Raw genomic sequence first — 19,905 nt, 5'->3', positions numbered from 1 at the left:
TTACGAAGTTATTATTAGTGTAACGTAGAACAGTGTTACTGAAGTTATTTATTATTGTAACGTAAAACAGTGTTACTGAAGTTATTATTAATGTAACGTAGTACAGTGTTACTGAAGTTATTATTAGTGTAACGTAAAATAGTGTTACTGAAGTTATTATTAGTGTAACGTAGAACAACGTTACTTAAGTTATTATTAATGTGACGTAGAACAGTGTTACTGAAGTTATTATTAATGTTACGTAGAACAGTGTTACTGAAGTTATTATTAGTGTAACGTAGAACAGTGTTACTAAAGTTATTATTAGTGTAACGTAGAACAGTGTTACTGAAGTTATTATTAATGCAATAGAACAGTGTTAGTGAATTTATTATTAATGTAACGTAGAACAGTGTTACCGAAGTTATTATTAATGTAACGTAGAACTGTGTTACTGAAGTTATTATTAATGCAATAGAACAGTGTTACTGAAGTTATTATTAATATAACGTAGAAGAGTGTTACTGAAGTGATTATTAGTGTAACGTAGAATAGTGTTACTGAAGTTATTGTTAATGTAACGTAGAACAATGCGAGTGAAGTTAACTTGTCCATTTTTTAATCCAAGTAGGTTGGAATGGTTGCCAAACATTTAATACTATTATTTTATTCTATTTTGTAAAGGACAGTTCTTTTCATTTACAGAACTTAGAAGAGACCAGCACCACTGGTTGGGTGGAAGTCTATGAACCACCTGTTATTACTGCAAACAAAAAGTATTACTTTATTCGACTTCCTGTCAATGAAGGCGACTTTGGAAAATTCCGCCATGTTGCCATGATAGGCGTTCAAGTAAGTTGTAGTAGAATATTTAAATTGAAAATACATTGTCAAGGAACGTAGTTAGTACTACTTATAATAAACGATTATATCTATGTCAGGAAGAGCGTGAAAAACAGTGTTACAGAACATATTTAGTACCACTTATAGTGAATTAATGTTAGGAATTCAATGTGAAAATAATGTGTCACCAAGTGATTTTGACTAATGTATACAGGTACCAAAAGTACCACATAATGCTGTAACAAATGTAATGTAACATCAAATACTGTATATCAGAATTATTTCGGACTCTAGAGTACAGAGACTGAATGTAAGTGATGTAGGGTTAATATATATGATATTAATTTTTTAGTAAATTCAGAGAAACTGTTTTTTCAATATGAGCTTTAGTAAAACCAAGAGAACCGAGACAACATTGAACGAAACGTACACCACTAGAGATGACTTTGTGTGTAAACCACAGAACAGTACTATACAGGACCAGACAACCAACTCATCTCTTAAAGATGTTCGCTGGGGACCCGAGTTAAAATAATAGTGAAACATAATGTAGAGCGACTTATTTTGGTTTATAAATAAAAATAAGATATTAACTCAACACTATAAGTTTTTATGCACTTATTTCGAGTCATAAAACTAATTTTGAAGATATTGGAACTAAACAAATTTAAAAAGAAAGTAATAAGAGGCCAAAAACAGATAAATAATGGGAGAAATCGATAAATATATATATCACATTTTGAGAAACATAGTAAAGGTGATAGAAATAAGGACTGCAACGGAAAGACACGAAATTTCTTTTCTGTTTGACATAGTGGTGGAAAGATATAGCTCTGTTTTAATATCAACAGTAGATGTACTGAATAGAAGATTACGAGTTAATATATCTGTAATGGATGGAGCCCGTGGGTAGAATATTATGAGTTTAACGTTCAACATGTCTGTAAGAGATAAACATACAATTAGAAACAGGGATGAAACTAGGATGATATTAGAGAAGTTATCTATATACGATATAGACTGATAAAAACATATCATTATAAAGTTAGCAAAAGCTATCATTTGGATTATGTGATATATATATATCAGAATAGTGTTTAAAGGACTACTAAAAGATATTCAGAATGATATAGAACCTCAGGATAAACTTATGTCCAGTTTGAACTTTGCTTGCCACACATTTTTACTTTTGTGGTTTGGGCCCGACATGACTAGGTGGTTAAGGCACTCGACTCATAATCAGAGGGTCGCGGGTTTGAATCCCGGTCGCCACAAACATGCTCGCCTTTTTAGCCGTGGGAGCGTTATAATGTGACAGTCAATCCCACTATTCATTGTTAAAAGAGTAGCCCAAGAGTTGGCGGTGGGTGGTGATGACTAGTTTTCTTACACTTCTTACACTACTAAATTAGAGACGGCTAGCGCAGATAGCCCTCGTGTAGATACCGTAATAATTACTATATTACTGTGTCTTATATAAAACCATTCATTTCACAGGTTAACTTAATTAGAGTAGTATGCGTTGTTTTCTACTATTTTGTAACGTTTAGAGCTTTTGACAGGTCACTAAAATGTTTCACTTTAAGTATAACAAATCAGACACATAAAGATAAAATGGGACTTATTGTTTCAGGACAAAATAAAGGAATTCCTCACACAAGGAACTTATGATGTCATTCAGATCTTAGCTCATCGCCAGGATGTTCGTAAACTGTATGTCTTTCATTGCTTATCTCCAAATCCTAAATAATTTAAACAAACAAATAAAAAAATACTGCAAAACATCTTATACTTTAATAAATGTAAAATGGTTCGCTAAATGATACTAGCGTACAGCTTAAGATATACGGATTTCTTCCAAGTAAATGTTGTTTCTTGAGATTGTTATTTATTTGCTAATTTGTTTTGCTTTGGTAGCAAGTGAATTTTCTAGATGACTTCTTGTTTATTAGCTATTTGCATGTGCTGTTAATTATAAAGCAATCTTTCCAGTCACGAAATGTTACTATCGTAACAAATGAGTTGACTAGACTACTTCCCGTACATCCATTAGTTGCACCTGCTGTTAATTATTTAAGAAAACTTTCTACAGCTAAAGTTTCTTGTTTTTGGAGTCTTTCTTTGTTTTTAGTTCATATTGTAGTTGTTGTGTATATTTATAAGTTTATTGTACTGCTATAACCTGTATGAAGAAAGTTATATTTTCTCACAGACCTCTTATAACCAGCGAATTAAATCAATTTTTTAACCGCGGCATAGTGGCTCATACAACGGCCCTGAGTACATACGTACAGCCCATTGCTCCGTCATTTCTTGGTCGGTTTTAGACCTCATTACAGTTCTAAACTCAGAAGGTCAAATCCTTTCGACTGATGGCTTACTACACTCATGGTCTCATAAATTAATTTAATCTATTACTGCCTAAATAATTTCAATTTGAAGGTAGGCTGATAGAGATCCTGATGAGTAATCAAATCTAATTGGTTATACGTGTGTCCCTAACTTTATATTTCTGGTACACAAAATATTGCTGATAGAAACGAAGGAAAAAAACACCCATAAATTAAGTTAAATCTGATCCTACCTAAAATAAATTCAAATACCGCGGCCATTGAGGGTTCTCTATTTAACTACTAATGAACCACTCTCTTTGTAAGTTTATTTGTTATAGAATCCCCAATAACATACGAATCAAACAAAAAAGTAAGTAAAAGTATTATTAACTTTGCAATTGATATCGATGACTCATCGGTAAACCAGTGGGTTTATAACACTGAAAGGTGCGAATATCACAGATAGTGGTACTGGCCAGAACTCGGTACAGGCTCTTTACACCAGGTGCTGTAATTAACAAAATTATAAGATAATTCGGTGTGAATATTCACACAGCTGTGACATTCAGCCGGTACTCGCCAGAACTCGGTACCGATAATTTCTAGAGAAGAATGAAACTTTATTTCTCAAACCTAGCAACGAGCTCATTTTTTTTATACTTCGTCGTTCTGTTTGACATCAACATATATTGATAACTTACATAAAACTTGATTCGAATCACCGTCACACCAAACATGCTCGCCCTTTCAGCCGTGAGGTCGTTATAATGTTACAAACAATTCCACTATTCAATGGTAAAAGAGTAGTGGGTGGTGATGACTAGCTACCTTCCCTCTAGTGACTAGACTCTAGTCTTACACTGCTAAATTAGGGACGGCTAGCGCAGATAGCTCTCGTGTAGCTTTGCGCGAAATTCCACACAAATAAACAAACACATAAAACTTGATACTACATACAAAGTGAAGTCAGATCCGAGAGAGGGCGAGTATTTTCAGAAGAACTTTGGATCTGAGGTCAATGTATGGACTTCAACAGTATACAAACACATCTGTGGTTTAAAGGTTAAATCGTTTGGGCCTTGAGGCGTCTTAAATAGAACGCAGTTAAGAGTTTGACATATTACAAAAATAGAGAGTTAGCCCTAGCGGTAATCTGAAAGCGTAGGATATCTAAATTACATTTATTTGGTTATAACATTTCGTCTCTAACAGTTAATCATTGTCACAAGCAGCTTTAGGAATGCGAAACCTTGGATCATAAGTGGGGATTTGGAACTAAAATATTACGTTGGGAGCAAATATGTCTGAGATGATTATTGTGAATGTCGTGTGCTAAACAATAACTTCCCTGGACGGAGCTTAAACACTGAAAACGTTGTGTACCAATAATTCATCTATTAATTACAATAATTATTGTACTTACGTTATAGCACAATAAGGCGATAATTTTAATCGTGACATTTTTTACCGTTTTACTGATTTAGAAAATAACTTTCTTCATTGGAAATTTTGCAGTAATGAGTTAAGTCATATATTTTTTTTTCTTTCAGATATTATATTAGTACACTAAAGAATCGTTCGGGTGAGCGCCATCTTTTTAGTGTGACAGATATAACCTCGGTAAATCGTCTGTCGCAAGAATGTCTCACATGTGACATTGGACAGGACTGCTTGTTCAACAGCGCCACTTTTAGCCCTGATGCCAAATTTTACATTTTGGATTGTTTGGGGCCTGGGGTGCCCAGAGTAGAGTTAAAAGCAGTCGATGGGAATAGACTAGGTAAAGCTGTTAAGTCCAAAATTTATAACAAGATTCATTGAGAATGTCTGTTATTTTGTCTCAGAATACATCCAGAAAAAAAAAAAACGTTTAGAGTTATTAAAATATTTGCGATAATTTAAATTACATCCTTGAATAGTAAATGTACTTGTATTTATGGCAGAGCTATCAAATATTTTGTTGCCGTTACTAATTTTGAACAACTGACCAGAGGGAAGGTGACCAGTCAGCAGCACTCTATGCCTCATCATCCGTGCTAAGAAACTAATTGTCACTCCTATAATGAGCCCACAACTTAATATTCTGGGAATATTTTGTGATATCTATGGGTTTGAACCAGGTTTACTAATTCCAAAATGTAAAGGTCTACCATAGGGCCTACACACGCTATTGTTAGTTCGCCGCTAGTACAGAGGCAAGATTATGGATTTACATCCCTAAAATCAGGGGTTCGATTCCCTTAGGTGGGCTCAGCAAATAACCCTATGTGGCTTTACTATAAGAAAACACCCAAACTATTACACCTACGTAGTTCGATTAATTCTATTCTAAAGTTTAATGAGAGAGGTTTGATACATACACTCACATCTTAATGCCAAACAGTTAAGAGGTTAGTTCTTTCAAAAGGTCCAAATTTCTTGAACTCAGTAGAATAGTGCCCCCGCTAGTACAGCGGTTAGTCTACGGATTTAGGCCTCAGAACATAGCCCGATGTTGCTTTACTATACGAAAACACACTCACACAGAGTGGAGTAGCGGTTTGTCTGCGGACTTATACTACTAGAAAATGGGTTTTAACACCCATGGTGAGCAGAACACAGACAGTCTTTTGTGTGGCTTTACATTTAATAACAACAAATTTAGTAAATATAATCTATAATAACTTAGGCAAAACTTGAGATATGAGCCTTGAAAAGTAAGTGAATTTTCAAAGAAGGTAACAAATTGAGAAAAAACTGAAAATTCCCGACTTATTATTATTATCACCTCATTGTCTCATACTTAGCTGTGTCTTATTGTAGGTATTTTTCTAGTTCCTTATACTTGACGATAGGCTGTGTAAAGTTTCCTTTTATTATTAAATGACAATCTTTTATTATCTACCATCAAACTACGATGTCCTTATTTGAAGCTACTTTCTTTTTACATCATGGTATAATTTTCCTTTTACCCTATAAAACTACGTAATATTTTCCAAATTTGTTCCTCCTTTAATCAAAAGTTAATTAAAAACTGGGAATCACCATGTTAAAAAAAAAGGGTACCGTATGATCACTTAGTTTCCATATATTCATCAGCAGACGTTCCGGGCTGTTGGTCGCAAGATCACAGGTTCGTCCTGCGGTGATCTCAAATTTGCTCTGCAGTCGCAGCTGTGGAAGTGATATAAGAGTAGCATTCAGCAAAGTTATCCATTTCAATGCGGCGGGTGTTGCTGACTGGAGGCTTTCTCTGTGGTCAGTAGTCCAATCTTAGAGAGGACTAAACCTGAATCTTTAGGATCTCAAAACTGGACGTTTATCTCACGGGTCGTTCAGGTTTAGCCCTCTTTAAGTGCGTACACACGTTCAGAGACAAAATAAACTCGATCGTGATTCATACTTGTGTTTTATCTTCCTGTTTTGTTCCAGTTATAAATGTACCATTTAGCTATTAGGAATAGCAACACTATAACTTGTACAAACAGATATTTACGTCTACAGTAACACATTCATTGTTGTGACTTACAGTTTCCACTTTGGATAACAACGATGCTTTACAGGAGTTATACCGGAAAAGGGCGCTACCACAAGTCCGAACATTTCACGTGCCGTTAGAAGACGGATTCAGTACGTGGACGATTTTGATATATCATTATAGGAACAAAAATTGACATTTTGTCTTTACAAGAGCATGCTATGTCATTACGCAGTAAATAGATGAAAAAATGTTTAATTTATGATCATATTATTTTAAATTATTACAGGTATAAAAGCGAGAAAACTTAGTGATAAAAACTCAACTAATTTTATTACGATGTTCTTTGACAAGCTAACATATTCGTTACATCTTTCTATTGTAATTGTAAGGAAAATTAGATATATTCATGTTTTAAGGGGGTCGCATGGGCCAATGCAATCACTCCAAGTTTTTCGCCCTCTGGCGTTAGGTTTCTCAAGCATCATAAGCCAATAAAACTGTTACTAACAAGGTTCCAATGAGACAGATTCTATAATTTCAAGTATAAATGTTTATTATACGTTTTTATCGAGTCATCAGCAACACATTCCCAAAAATTAAACTAAGAAGAGACTAACTTTTATGCTTTATTTTTAGATGCAAATGTCCGACTTCTCTTACCTCCTAGTTTAAGAGATGATGAAATTACCCAATATCCAATGATAGTGTTTGTGTAAGTATATCTAATTATAATTGTTAATTATAAATTACTGACATTACCCAGTACCCAATGATAGTGTTTATGTATCTAATTATCTTCTGACATTACCTAGTACCCAATGATAGTGTTTATGTTAAGTATATATAATTATCTTCTGACATTACCTAGTACCCAATGATAGTGTTTATGTAAGTATATCTAATTATAATTGTTAATTATAAATTACTGACATTACCTAGTACCCAATGATAGTGTTTATGTTAAGTATATATAATTATCTACTGACATTACCTAGTACCCAATGATAGTGTTTATGTAAGTATATCTAATTATCTACTGACATTACCTAGTACCCAGTGATGGTGTTTATGTGAGTATATCTAATGACAGTGTTTTGTAAGTATATGTAATAACAGTATTTGTGTAAGTGTGTCTAATGATAGTGTTTATGTAAGTATATCTAATTATCTACTGACATTACCTAGTACCCAATGATAGTGTTTATGTGAGTATATCTAATGACAGTGTTTTGTAAGTATATGTAATAACAGTATTTGTGTATGTCTAATGATAGTGTTTGTGTAAGTATATCTAATGACAGTGTTTTGTAAGTATATCTAATTATAAACTACTGACATTACCCATTATGAAATAGTAAAATGTGTGTGTTTCTATGTATATATATACATTTTCAATTTGTTAAATCGAAACCTTGACCTAAGTTTTGAGTTTTTGTTTAGAGACAAATATTAAAAAGTTAAGAAAGTTGAAACTCTTTTGCGACTGTGGACTTTTCCTTTCTATAGATACGCCGGTCCAGGACAACAGCTCGTTACTGAGAAATTTGAGGTCCACTGGGGAACTTACCTGGCTAGTCGAAAAAACTTTATCTACGCCACGATCGATGGAAGAGGGAGTGGACATCGTGGTGACCGTATCCTTCATCAAATATACAAAAAACTGGGCAGTGTAGAGATAGAGGATCAGGTCACAGTTTCCAGGTGAGAAAATACGTCATTTTAGCATCGTCTCAGTCTTACTAGACATTCCTGGTTAGAGTATCGATTCCGATAGAGCAGACTTCTGGGTTATAGAGTATTGTTGTTTATATAAAAGTCTCTGTACTTCAAGACTAGTATTTAAAAAGTGTTTTGTATACCATCTTCTGCCGTGTTTCTTCTTGGTCCACTTTCGTTGGTCAAATCATCGGTCATCACAACCAACGTCATGTCATCGGCCTTGCTGGCCTGCACTCTGTTACCCTTAACCGACCAGACAGCTCAGTCTTTGTTAAAACTGATCAAATAACTCAAGGTGAGACACAACTAACAAAATCTTCCGAAACAGTTAAATGAAAACTTACACAAAGCATGAAAATAATAACTAACCTAAATCGCAAGCAGGTCAAAAAGGGATTCCGACATCCCTGACCCCAACTAGGAAAACCAACTTTCCTTTAAAACTTAATTTCAGTCACGATTTCACCGCATAGCGGCCAACTCATCACATAGTGGTCAACTCAAAATTCCACGAGCGGGATTGAAGAGGGACAAGGACGTTCCTGAATATCTCAGAGTGAGAGAAAAGTCCCCTGGCTTGTCTCTCTCCAAACTAAACCCCTGCTTCAAAGTGAGAGAGAAGTCCCCTGGCTTTTTTCTCTCCAAACTAAACCCCTGCTTCAGAGCGAGAGAGAAGTCCCCTGGCTTTTTTCTCTCCAAACTCAACCCCTGCTTTAAAGTGAGAGAGAAGTCCCCTGGCTTGTCTCTCTCCAAACTAAACCCCTGCTTCAGAGTGAGAGAGAAGTCCCCTGGCTTGTCTCTCTCCAAACTAAACCCCTGCTTCAGAGTGAGAAAGAAGTCCCCTGGCTTGTCTCTTTCCAAACTAAACCCTCGCTTCAGAGTGAGAGAGAAGTCCCCTGGCTTATCTCTCTCCAAACTAAGCCTATGCTTCAGAGTGAGAGAGAAGTCCCCTGGCTTGTCTCTCTCCAAACTAAACCCCTGCTTCAAAGTGAGAGACAAGTCCCCTGGCTTTTTTCTCTCTAAACTAAACCCCTGCTTCATAGCGAGAGAGAAGTACCCTGGCTTGTCTCTCTCCAAACTAAACCCCTGCTTCAGAGTGAGAGAGAAGTCCCCTGGCTTATTTCTCTCCAAACTAAACCCCTGCTTCAGAGTGTGAGAGAAGTCCCCTGGCTTGTCTTTTTCCAAACTAAACCCTCGCTTCAGAGTGAGAGAGAAGTCTCCTGGCTTATCTCTCTCCAAACTAAACCCCTGCTTCACAATGTGAGAGAAGTCCCCTGGCTTATCTCTCTCTAAACTAAACCCCTGCTTCAGAGTGAGAGAAAATTCCCCTGGCTTATTTCTCTTCAAACTAAACCCCTGCTTCACAATGTGAGAGGAGTCCATTGGCTTGTCTCTTTCTAAACTAAACCCCTGCTTCAGAGTGAGAGAGAAGTCCCCTGGCTTGTCTCTCTCCAAACTAAGCCTCTGCTTCAGAGTGAGAGAGAAGTCCCCTGGCTTGTGTCTCTCCAAACTAAACCCCTTCTTCAAAGTAAGAGAGAGTCCCTGGCTTTTTTCTCTCTCAAACTAAACCCCTGCTTTAGAGTGAGAAAGTCCCCTGGCTTGTCTCTCTCCAAACTAAACCCCTGCTTCAGAGTGAGAGAGAAGTCCTCTGACTTGTGTCTCTCCAAACTAAACCCCTTCTTCAAAGTAAGAGAGAAGTCCCCTGGCTTTTTTCTCTCCAAACTAAACCCCTGCTTTAGAGTGAGAAAGTCCCCTGGCTTGTCTCTCTCCAAACTAAACCCCTGCTTCAGAGTGTGAGAGATGTCCCCTGGCTTTTCTCTCCAAACTAAACCCCTGCTTTAAAGTGAGAGAGAAGTCCCCTGGCTTTTTTCTCTCCAAACTAAACCCCTGCTTCAGAGCGAGCGAGAGAGAAGTACCGTGGCTTGTCTCTCTCCAAACTAAACCCCTGCTTTAGAGTGAGAGAGAAGTCCCCTGGCTTGTCTCTCTCCAAACTCGACCCCTGCTTTAGAGTGAGAAAGTCCACTGGCTTGTCTCTCTCCAAACTAAACCCCTGCTTCAGAGTGAGAGAGAAGTCCTCTGACTTGTCTCTCTCCAAACTAAACCCCTGATTCAGAGTGAGAGAGAAGTCCCCTGGCTTGTCTCTTTCCAAACTAAACCCCTGCTTCAGAGTGAGAGAGAAGTCCCCTGGTTTTTTCTCTCTAAACTAAACCCCTGCTTTATAGAGAGAGAAGTACGCTGGCTTGTCTCTCTCCAAACTAAACCCCTGCTTCAGAGTGAGAGAGAAGTCCCCTGGCTTATTTCTCTCCAAACTAAACCCCTGCTTCATAGCGAGAGAGAAGTACCCTGGCTTGTCTCTCTCCAAACTAAACCCCTGCTTCACAGTGTGAGAGGAGTCCCCTGGCTTGTCTCTTTCTAAACTAAACCCTTGCTTTAGAATGAGAGAGAAGTCTCCTGGCTTGTCTCTCTCCAAACTAAGCCTCTGCTTCAGAGTGAGAGAGAAGTCCTCTGGCTTGTGTCTCTCCAAACTAAACCCCTTCTTCAAAGTAAGAGAGAAGTCTCCTGGCTTGTCTGTCTCCAAATTAAACCCCTGCTTCAGAGTGAGAGAGAAGTCTCCTGGCTTGTCTCTCTCCAAACTAAACCCCTGCTTCAAAGTGAGAGAGAAGTCCCCTGGCTTTTTTCTCTCCAAACTAAACCCCTGCTTCAAAGTGAGAGAGAAGTCCCCTGGCTTTTTTCTCTCCAAACTAAACCCCTGCTTTAGAGTGAGAAAGTCCCCTGGCTTGTCTCTCTCCAAACTAAGCCCCTGCTTCAGAGTGTGAGAGATGTCCCCTGGCTTTTTTCTCTCCAAACTAAACCCCTGCTTTAAAGTGAGAGAGAAGTCCCCTGGCTTTTTTCTCTCCAAACTAAACCCCTGCTTCAGAGCGAGCGAGAGAGAAGTACCGTGGCTTGTCTCTCTCCAAACTAAACCCCTGCTTTAGAGTGAGAGAGAAGTCCCCTGGCTTGTCTCTCTCCAAACTCGACCCCTGCTTTAGAGTGAGAAAGTCCACTGGCTTGTCTCTCTCCAAACTAAACCCCTGCTTCAGAGTGAGAGAGAAGTCCTCTGACTTGTCTCTCTCCAAACTAAACCCCTGATTCAGAGTGAGAGAGAAGTCCCCTGGCTTGTCTCTTTCCAAACTAAACCCTCGCTTCAGAGTGAGAGAGAAGTCCCCTGGTTTTTTCTCTCTAAACTAAACCCCTGCTTTATAGAGAGAGAAGTACGCTGGCTTGTCTCTCCAAACTAAACCCCTGCTTCAGAGTGAGAGAGAAGTCCCCTGGCTTGTCTCTCTCCAAACTAAACCCCTGCTTCAAAGTGAGAGAGAAGTCCCCTGGCTTGTCTCTCTCTAAACTAAACCCCTGCTTCACAGTGTGAGAGGAGTCCCCTGGCTTGTCTCTTTCTAAACTAAACCCTTGCTTTAGAATGAGAGAGAAGTCCCCTGGCTTGTCTCTCTCCAAACTAAGCCTCTGCTTCAGAGTGAGAGAGAAGTCCTCTGGCTTGTGTCTCTCCAAACTAAACCCCTTCTTCAAAGTAAGAGAGAAGTCCCCTGACTTTTTTCTCTCCAAACTAAACCCCTGCTTCATAGCGAGAGAGAAGTACCCTGGCTTGTCTCTCTCCAAACTAAACCCCTGCTTCAGAGTGAGAGAGAAGTCTCCTGGCTTGTCTGTCTCCAAATTAAACCCCTGCTTCAGAGTGAGAGAGAAGTCTCCTGGCTTGTCTCTCTCCAAACTATACCCCTGCTTCAAAGTGAGAGAGAAGTCCCCTGGCTTTTTTCTCTCCAAACTAAACCCCTGCTTCAAAGTGAGAGAGAAGTCCCCTGGCTTTTGTCTCTCCAAACTAAACCCCTGCTTCAGAGCGAGAGAGAAGTACCATGGCTTTTTTCTCTCCAAACTAAACCCCTGCTTCAGAGCGAGAGAGAAGTACTCTGGCTTGTCTCTCTCCAAACTCAACCCCTGCTTTAGAGTGAGAAAGTTCCCTGGCTTGTCTCTCTCCAAACTCAACCCCTGCTTTAGAGTGAGAAAGTCCCCTGGCTTGTCTCTCTCCAAACTAAACCCCTACTTCAGAGTAAAAGAGAAGTCCCCTGGCTTGTCTCTCTCCAAATTAAACCCCTGCTTCAGAGTGAGAGAGAAGTCCCCTGGCTTGTCTCTCTCCAAACTAAATCCCTGCTTCAGAGTGTGAGAGAAGTCCCCTGGCTTGTCTCTCTCCAAATTAAACCCCTGCTTCAGAGTGAGAGAGAAGCCCCCTGGCTTGTCTCTCTCCAAATTAAACCCCTGCTTCAGGTGAGAGAGAGTCCCTGGCTTGTCTCTCTCCAAACTAAATCCCTGCTTCAGAGTGTGAGAGAAGTCCCCTGGCTTGTCTCTCTCCAAATTAAACCCCTGCTTCAGAGTGAGAGAGAAGTCCCCTGACTTGTCTCTCTCCAAACTAAGCCCCTGCTTCAGAGTGAGAGAGAAGTCCCCTGGCTTATTTCTCTCCAAACTAAACCCCTGCTTCAGAGTGAGAGAGAAGTCCCCTGGCTTGTCTCTCTCCAAACTAAACCCCTGCCACAAACGTGTAGTGTAGTGAACATCTCGCTCCGATTCTGGACAAATTCTACAGTTTTGGATTAGTAAGTGTCACGCTCTAAACAATTAAATGCTGACAAAACACAGTTATTGTTAGTAAATAACATCAGTGGCTCTTTTGTTCAAATGTTTATGCAAAATAAATGTCAGGTGACCAGTCTTGTAGCCACACGTGTAAATATTTGCAACCAGAGACACGCCTACAAGTACAGACGTCTCAGTCCAGAAAATGAATAAGTGAAGCATATGATCATCCAGGACAGTAGCTGATGCGGTGGAAAGGTCTTGTAAATAGCTGCCACAAGGAGTGAAGATTACTTTTAACAGTGGTTTTACTTTAATTTGTTTTGGACATTTTTTAATGATTTCTGTGGGTGAAAATAACTTACTCTGATTATGTTATTAAAGAGATGGCTTTTTGAAATAACACAATAACAGTTGAGTATGAGGAAAAAATCTGTCAATTCTTTTTTAATCGAGTTATAAGAGAGAGAGGAACCAACAGCACAAAAAATATGATTAATATGGTCTTTTGTGGTTTGTAAAACTGAGTACTATGCCTTCTGGTTTTCACGTGTATTTGTTATATGTTGTTACAAAAGTAATTGAAACATAAAAATTAGAAATTTATTGGTTTAGATAATGAAGAACAATATTAGTAATTCTTCACGAGATATACTCTCGAGCAGCTCGTGCGTGACGTAATTTTATACAATAAGTGTTTTGAATTTCGCACAAAGCTACTCGAGGGGTATCTGTGCTAGCCGTCCCTAATTTAGTAGTGTAAGACTAGAGGGAAGGCAGGTAGTCATCACCACCCACCGCCAACTCTTGGGCTACTCTTTTACCAACGAATAGTAGGATTGACCGTCACATTATAACGCCCCCACGACTGAAAGGGGCGAGCATGTTTAGCGCGACGGGGATGCGAACGCGCGACCCTCAGATTACGAGTCGCACGCCTTAACACGCTTGGCCGTGCCGGGCCCGAAAGTAAGTAAGCTGCACGGTAGTGAGTGATTTACAACTTCTGTGGCGGGATTATTAGTTAGACTCGGCTCAAGGGACAATTGAAAATAAACTTAATTATAAGTAGGTGCATAATGTTACGAGTTATAGTATGGGAGCTCTGATGGTTATACTGATTGAACTTGTAGCGAGGGGATTAATTCCCCTCAATCAATGTACTATTTTACTTCTCTTCTGTTGAGAAAAAAGCCTTGCGGCCGTAAATATCTACTGTATTGTACTAAACATTTCTCTTGTGAAAAGCTTAGCGTGGGTTCGAATCTGGTCACGGAAATTGCTCGCATTTTTAGCCGTAGGGGGCGTTATAGTATGATGTTCAGTTGCACTTTTCGTTGGTAAAAGGATAGTCCAAGATAATGAGTGGCGTTGACTAGCTGCCTTTCCACTAAATTGGTGACGTAAAACGCAGATAGCCCTTGTGTGGTACTGTGGGAAATTTAAGTTTTATAAAAAAAAATTATTCATTACCCTGGGAAGAACAACGACAAAAATTGAGAGAAAAATAATCTTTCAAATAAGGTTTGTAGATTTTTCTTCAAAGGTTACTGTAGTTTATAGTGCTATGTTATTTGTTATCACAGTAATTTCATTATCTGTCAATTCACAGTCGTGTTAGCAGTATGACACACTGCAGTTTCCTGTTTGTAGTTATCAAACATGTTATCGTGTTTAGTTATCAAAACGGAAGCGAATAACTAGCCGTAATTAACGCTTTTCTAACACACTGCTATATAATTTAACACATATTTAACACAATTTTTCTGTAGAAATATCAGTTCGTTTGGAAAACAACTGGATAAGTTAGTGTTGTGGATTTTCTGATAACTTAACTTATCAGGCAATTTGTTCTAAAAGGGTCCAATGTTTGAGACGTCATGAACCAAGTGCGGATGAAAAGATATACTATGTTTCTTCAGCTCTAACAGTCCTTATGGCGGTGGGTTCTGCAAGATTCCTTCTCTCTCTTTGGCTAGTGGCCTGGACTGTTGTGCTTGAGTTACTGTGGTCTCTATCCTGGCTCATGGCCCGGCATGGCCAGGTGATTAAGGCACTCGACTTGTAATCCGACAGTCGAGGATTCGAATCTCTGTGACACCAAACACGCTTACCCTTTCAGCCGTGGGGACATTATAATATTACAGTCGCTCCCACTATTTGCTTAGAAAAGATTAGCCAAAGAGTTGGCAGTGGGTGGTGATGATTAGCTGCCTTCCCTCTAGTCTTACATTACTAAATTAGGGATGGCTAGCGCAGTTAGCCTTCCCTAATTTAGCGTAGCACAAAATTAAAAAACAAACAAACAATCCATTTTATGTGTATTTAAGGTTAAAAATTCTGGTCGTTGCTTAAACCAGTTGAAGAAGGACACAACTGGTGTTGATAAACAATAAAATACTATAATAAATGTAAAAATTGTATAATAAATAATAAAGTAGTATAAGTTTGAAACGTCTTCCTGAACTTATTTGTTACTGGTGTTTTGCTTTTGCTTCCCACCAGATGTCTAAAGAACGACTTACCTTTCATTAATCCTGAAAAGATAGCCATCTGGGGCTGGTCGTACGGAGGGTACGCAACTTTTTATGGCCTTAGCTACAGACACCGATGTCTTCAAGTGTGGGATGTCTGTCGCTCCCATTTCCAGTTGGCGATATTATGGTAAGGTTTATAACCTGTTGGGTCTCTTCTGTTTTACTGTAGAATTAGGAACAGTTTCAATAAGTTAATTCTAGTTCCCTGTTTCTGTTTTAGTTTAAGCATTTTGTAAACTACAGTTTACCACAATAAGACATATTCTGTTTAATCTTGATCAAGGTTACTGAAGACACATTCCCTGAAACAGTTTAAGTCAGGGTCATGTATAAAAACTAAACCGATCTGTATTTTTATGTTGTTTTTTCCCCTTCTTTCTTTCTGTTTTTGTTGCTACAACTGGGGAAAAACAACTGGAGTAGTAAAGTCATGGGTCTTCATGGTTTCAAGGACATAGAAGAATCATTCACATTCTAAAAATGTCACTTGTTTGTTTGTTCCTTGAATTTCGTGTAAATCTTCTCGAGGGCTATCTGCGCTAGCCGTCCCTAATTTAATAGTGTAAGACTAGAGTGAAAGCAGCTAGTCATCACCACCCACCGCCAACTCTTGGGCTACTCTTTTACTAACGAATAGTGGGATTGACCGCACATTATAACGCCCTCATGGCTGAAAGGACGAGCATGTCTGGTGCGACGGGGATTCGTACCCGCGACCCTCAGGTTACGAGTCGAACGCCTTAACCCACCTGGCCATGCCAGACCCGCGTGGCCCAATAGTTAATGTATAAGACTGTGTTTCCAAGTCTAATGTACTCGTAGTTTTCGGGCTCTGAGTGACAATGAAATTTCAACACTCGATCAGAGTAGCTCAAGAGTTGGCGGTGAGTGTTAGTGACTATTCTTCTTTCCCTCTAGTGTATCATTTCAAATTAAGCACAGTTAACCCTTTTATAGCTTTGGTGTAGATATCCCTTGTATATCCTTGTTCGAAATAAATTAAAATAAAAATAATTTATGTTCCCCCCTTTCAAACATGGTGCGTTCTTCAGTAGTCGTAATCTAAGATCGTAAGTAGTAATTAATCATTAAATTAATGTGAAAGCACAAAGTGTTTCTTTTTTTCTTCAAATTAAATATTTCTTTTTAATGTTTATTACATTATTAATGTTAAATGTTAAGCCACCCTGAAATAACTAATGATTTATGTGTGATCAATTTAACTGAAGCAGTGTCTGTCTGTCTTGGTTAAAATTAGAAGGCGATACTGAAGAGACCAGAAGTAGTCATGTCGGGAAACTTAGAAGAACATTCTTCTCCTGTCTGTCTTTATCATAGTTACACAAAATATTTAATTAATTACACGAAATAATTAATTCCAGATTCCGTGTACACTGAGCGCTACATGCAGTTTCCGTTACCAGAAGAGAACTATTTGGCCTATGAAAAGTCTAGCTTACTGAAGAAAGCGGCAAACATCAAAGGAAAGAAGTTCCTTCTAATTCATGGAACAAATGATGGCAAGGAAATCACATCACTATTTTTTACGTCATGTATCGGATAAAATGTGTGTCTTATTTTAAGTAGAGATTATTATTAAAGAAACTAAAACTATTGGCTGATTTTACTGCCTTTACCTTGGAACAGTTAAAATTATATTCGTTGAAACTACATTTCATGTGAATGAATTGAAAATAATAATAATACTTTAATATAAGTTTCTTTTAAATGGTTTTGCGTGTCATAAGTATACTAATTTAAGTAATTTGTTTATTTTACTCCAATAACTTTGTTTCAGACAAAGTGCACATTCAGCAATCGATGATTCTAATGAAAGCTCTTACTGACGCAGGTGTTCTCTTTCAAACGCAAGTAAGTCGAAATCATATAATTGTAGGTAAGATATTTAGTTAATAGCTTTTGCCTAAGTTACAACTTTGTGGATTTGTTTTTGTATTTCACCTCAGAAAATTAACGTGTTGAGAAACTTAAAAGTATTAGAAAGTATGGTTCATAAGAGTTTCTAAATAATATTTTCATTATTTAAGTTTTTATTACTAAAGAAAACCATCTATAAAAATCATCCTGACTTCTCAGCTAGGCCTAAATGCCAAAAAATTGTTGCCAAACGAGAGAGGGCTTTTCTTGTAATACGTCTGTTTGAAAGCAGTATTTTCAACGAATCGGACAACATTTTTGAATATCGAATTTTAATAGTAAATAAAATGAAAAGCACATCAACCAACGAACAATATTATACGCATTGCACTTTCCAATGAAAGTCAATAATTAGGTACCAGAGACACTTACGACATAATTTTTTCATTAATGAGTACAATGAAAAATTATTTATGTTTCACATGATACAGCACAATCAATTTGAAAACATTTGGTTGAGTCTAAGTTCACTTTGTCCAATAATATGTGATTTCTATTTTCAGAATGGTCTATTATGTTGTTCTATTTAAAACTTTTCAAAACATTTTACAATTTACTTGGCCGGGCCTACCCAGGTGGTTAAGGCACTCGACTCGTAATCTGAGGGTCGCGTGCTCCAATCCCCATTGCACCAAACATGCCTGCCCTTTCAGCCATGGAGGTGTTATAATGTTAGGTCAATCCCACTATTCGTTGGTAAAAGAGTAGCCCAAGAGTTGGCGGTGAGTGGTAATTACTAGCTGTCTTCCTTCTTGTCTTACACTGCAAAAATAGGGACGGCTAGCGCAGATAGCTCTCGTGTAGTTTTGCTCGAAATTCAAATCAAAACAATTTACTTTGTTGTTATTTATAATGGGCACCTTACCTGAAACTCACAGTAATTAACGTGTTTTTACTGTTATTATATTTTCAGGCTAAGATGTATAGTTGTCCTGAATTCCGATGTTTTTATTGTTGGATGTTCTTAAACTAATTAGATTCTAATACGCGATACTTACAGTCATAAATATTTTTAACCGCTAATTACCCTGTGTTTCCAGATTTATCCGGATGAAAACAACATTCTGGAACACGTATCCTTGCACCTTTATCAAACAATGGAGGCTTTCCTGGACCAGTGTTTCGATATTCCTCGCAAAGATGTAGGGCTCCAAAAAACAAGCAAAAAAGTGTTTATAGGAGGAAGATAATGTCCAATGAAACGTTTACTTTACAAAGATCTGTGTTTTATATTAGTTCCCTTTTTGTGTCTTTGAACTATGGCTGAGAGGTAGGTTTGTGGGGTTACAAATCAAACTCCAGGGTGATGAAATGTGAATAGGACATTTCCTGAAACTTTAGGGTGACGAAATATGAACAGGACATCTCCTGGCAACAGTTTACATGTGGCTGAACAGTAACTAGAAACGTAAAAGTGAAAGAAATTGTTCATTTGAAAGAGATTCCTATCTTCGTGAGGATTACTGTTCGTTTACTGTCTAACAGAAGAAAGGAAGGAAAAACATCTATCTTATTACTTGTACCCTGGGATTAGCTTCAGTAATTGATACCCTGTGAGATACCCTTTTTGACAAATCTAAGATTTTGAAGTCAGTTTTGTCTTCTTGCTAAAGACAGCTGTTAGATACTGATGTGCCAAACAAAACTGCACTTAAATCAACTTAGAATAAGACAACAGTTCCTTATCTATTACAAAAAGTTATTTCCAGTAATTCAGTTATTCGAGTAGGAATTGAAAGTCTAATGTAGGCTTAATGGGTTTCTTACCCTGCATTCTTATCATTTTACAAGACAATTGTGATGTTAGCGGTCAACGCCTGCCTTCTGAACAGGTCAGCTCAAAAGGTGAATTTTAAAAACTAATTTTAAGAGCTCGAAATTAATCCCTGTCTAAATTGATTTTTCCAATACTATTTATATAAATTCCTAATTTTGTCGCTTTTAAACAAATTTGTTTTTAAGTAAGTTAAATGAGACAGCAGTAATGCAATATATTCCGTAACTTTACTAACATAATTTGTCACAGAGTGCTAATTGATCTAAAGTGAATTAGGAAGTAACATATGACAAAACTTTACCACATCGGAAAAGCTTCCCGCGGTAACATTAATGCCAGTACAAATAAATGCAGTTCTTACATCATGCTTAAGGGCTCGTTATATTGATGTGAACACGCGTCTTCTGCATCCATCTAGTGGTGAATACATTTAAAAAGGCAATTTGAACACCATCAAGTAAATGTAACGCTTATTTTTGCTGCGATGTTACATAAAACGTACTGACATAATAACGGAGAGATACTATTAAAATATGCATCATTATTATAAAAAATGTTCGTCATTAAATGACGAAAACTTGAGTAATTGCAGTCTTTCATTTTTTTATGTGATTGATATTTTAATCGTTGTGTTATTAACTAATGGTAATACTTCAGTACAGGTTATGCTTGTTAACTATTCCACTGATAAGTGTGCATGTT

At 37.8% G+C, this 19,905-nt stretch overlaps 1 protein-coding gene across 1 annotated transcript in view; it reads left to right on the top strand.

Moving 5' to 3' along the window:
* LOC143247246 (dipeptidyl peptidase 4-like) overlaps positions 1–19,570 on the top strand; it is a 67,204-nt gene extending 47,634 nt beyond the window's left edge. Inside the window, 11 exon segments of the mRNA XM_076494964.1 lie at positions 685–831; positions 2,456–2,535; positions 4,706–4,935; positions 6,666–6,764; positions 7,252–7,327; positions 8,122–8,316; positions 15,457–15,535; positions 15,537–15,615; positions 16,871–17,008; positions 17,287–17,360; positions 18,467–19,570. Coding sequence (XP_076351079.1) covers positions 685–831; positions 2,456–2,535; positions 4,706–4,935; positions 6,666–6,764; positions 7,252–7,327; positions 8,122–8,316; positions 15,457–15,535; positions 15,537–15,615; positions 16,871–17,008; positions 17,287–17,360; positions 18,467–18,616 — 1,347 coding nt within the window. The 3' untranslated portion in view covers positions 18,617–19,570.
* The last annotated feature ends 335 nt before the right edge of the window (positions 19,571–19,905 follow it).

This window comes from Tachypleus tridentatus, chromosome 3, assembly GCF_004210375.1.
Source record: "Tachypleus tridentatus isolate NWPU-2018 chromosome 3, ASM421037v1, whole genome shotgun sequence".
NCBI classification, from domain to species: domain Eukaryota; kingdom Metazoa; phylum Arthropoda; class Merostomata; order Xiphosura; family Limulidae; genus Tachypleus; species Tachypleus tridentatus.
This window is presented reverse-complemented; position numbering and strand designations above follow the sequence as displayed.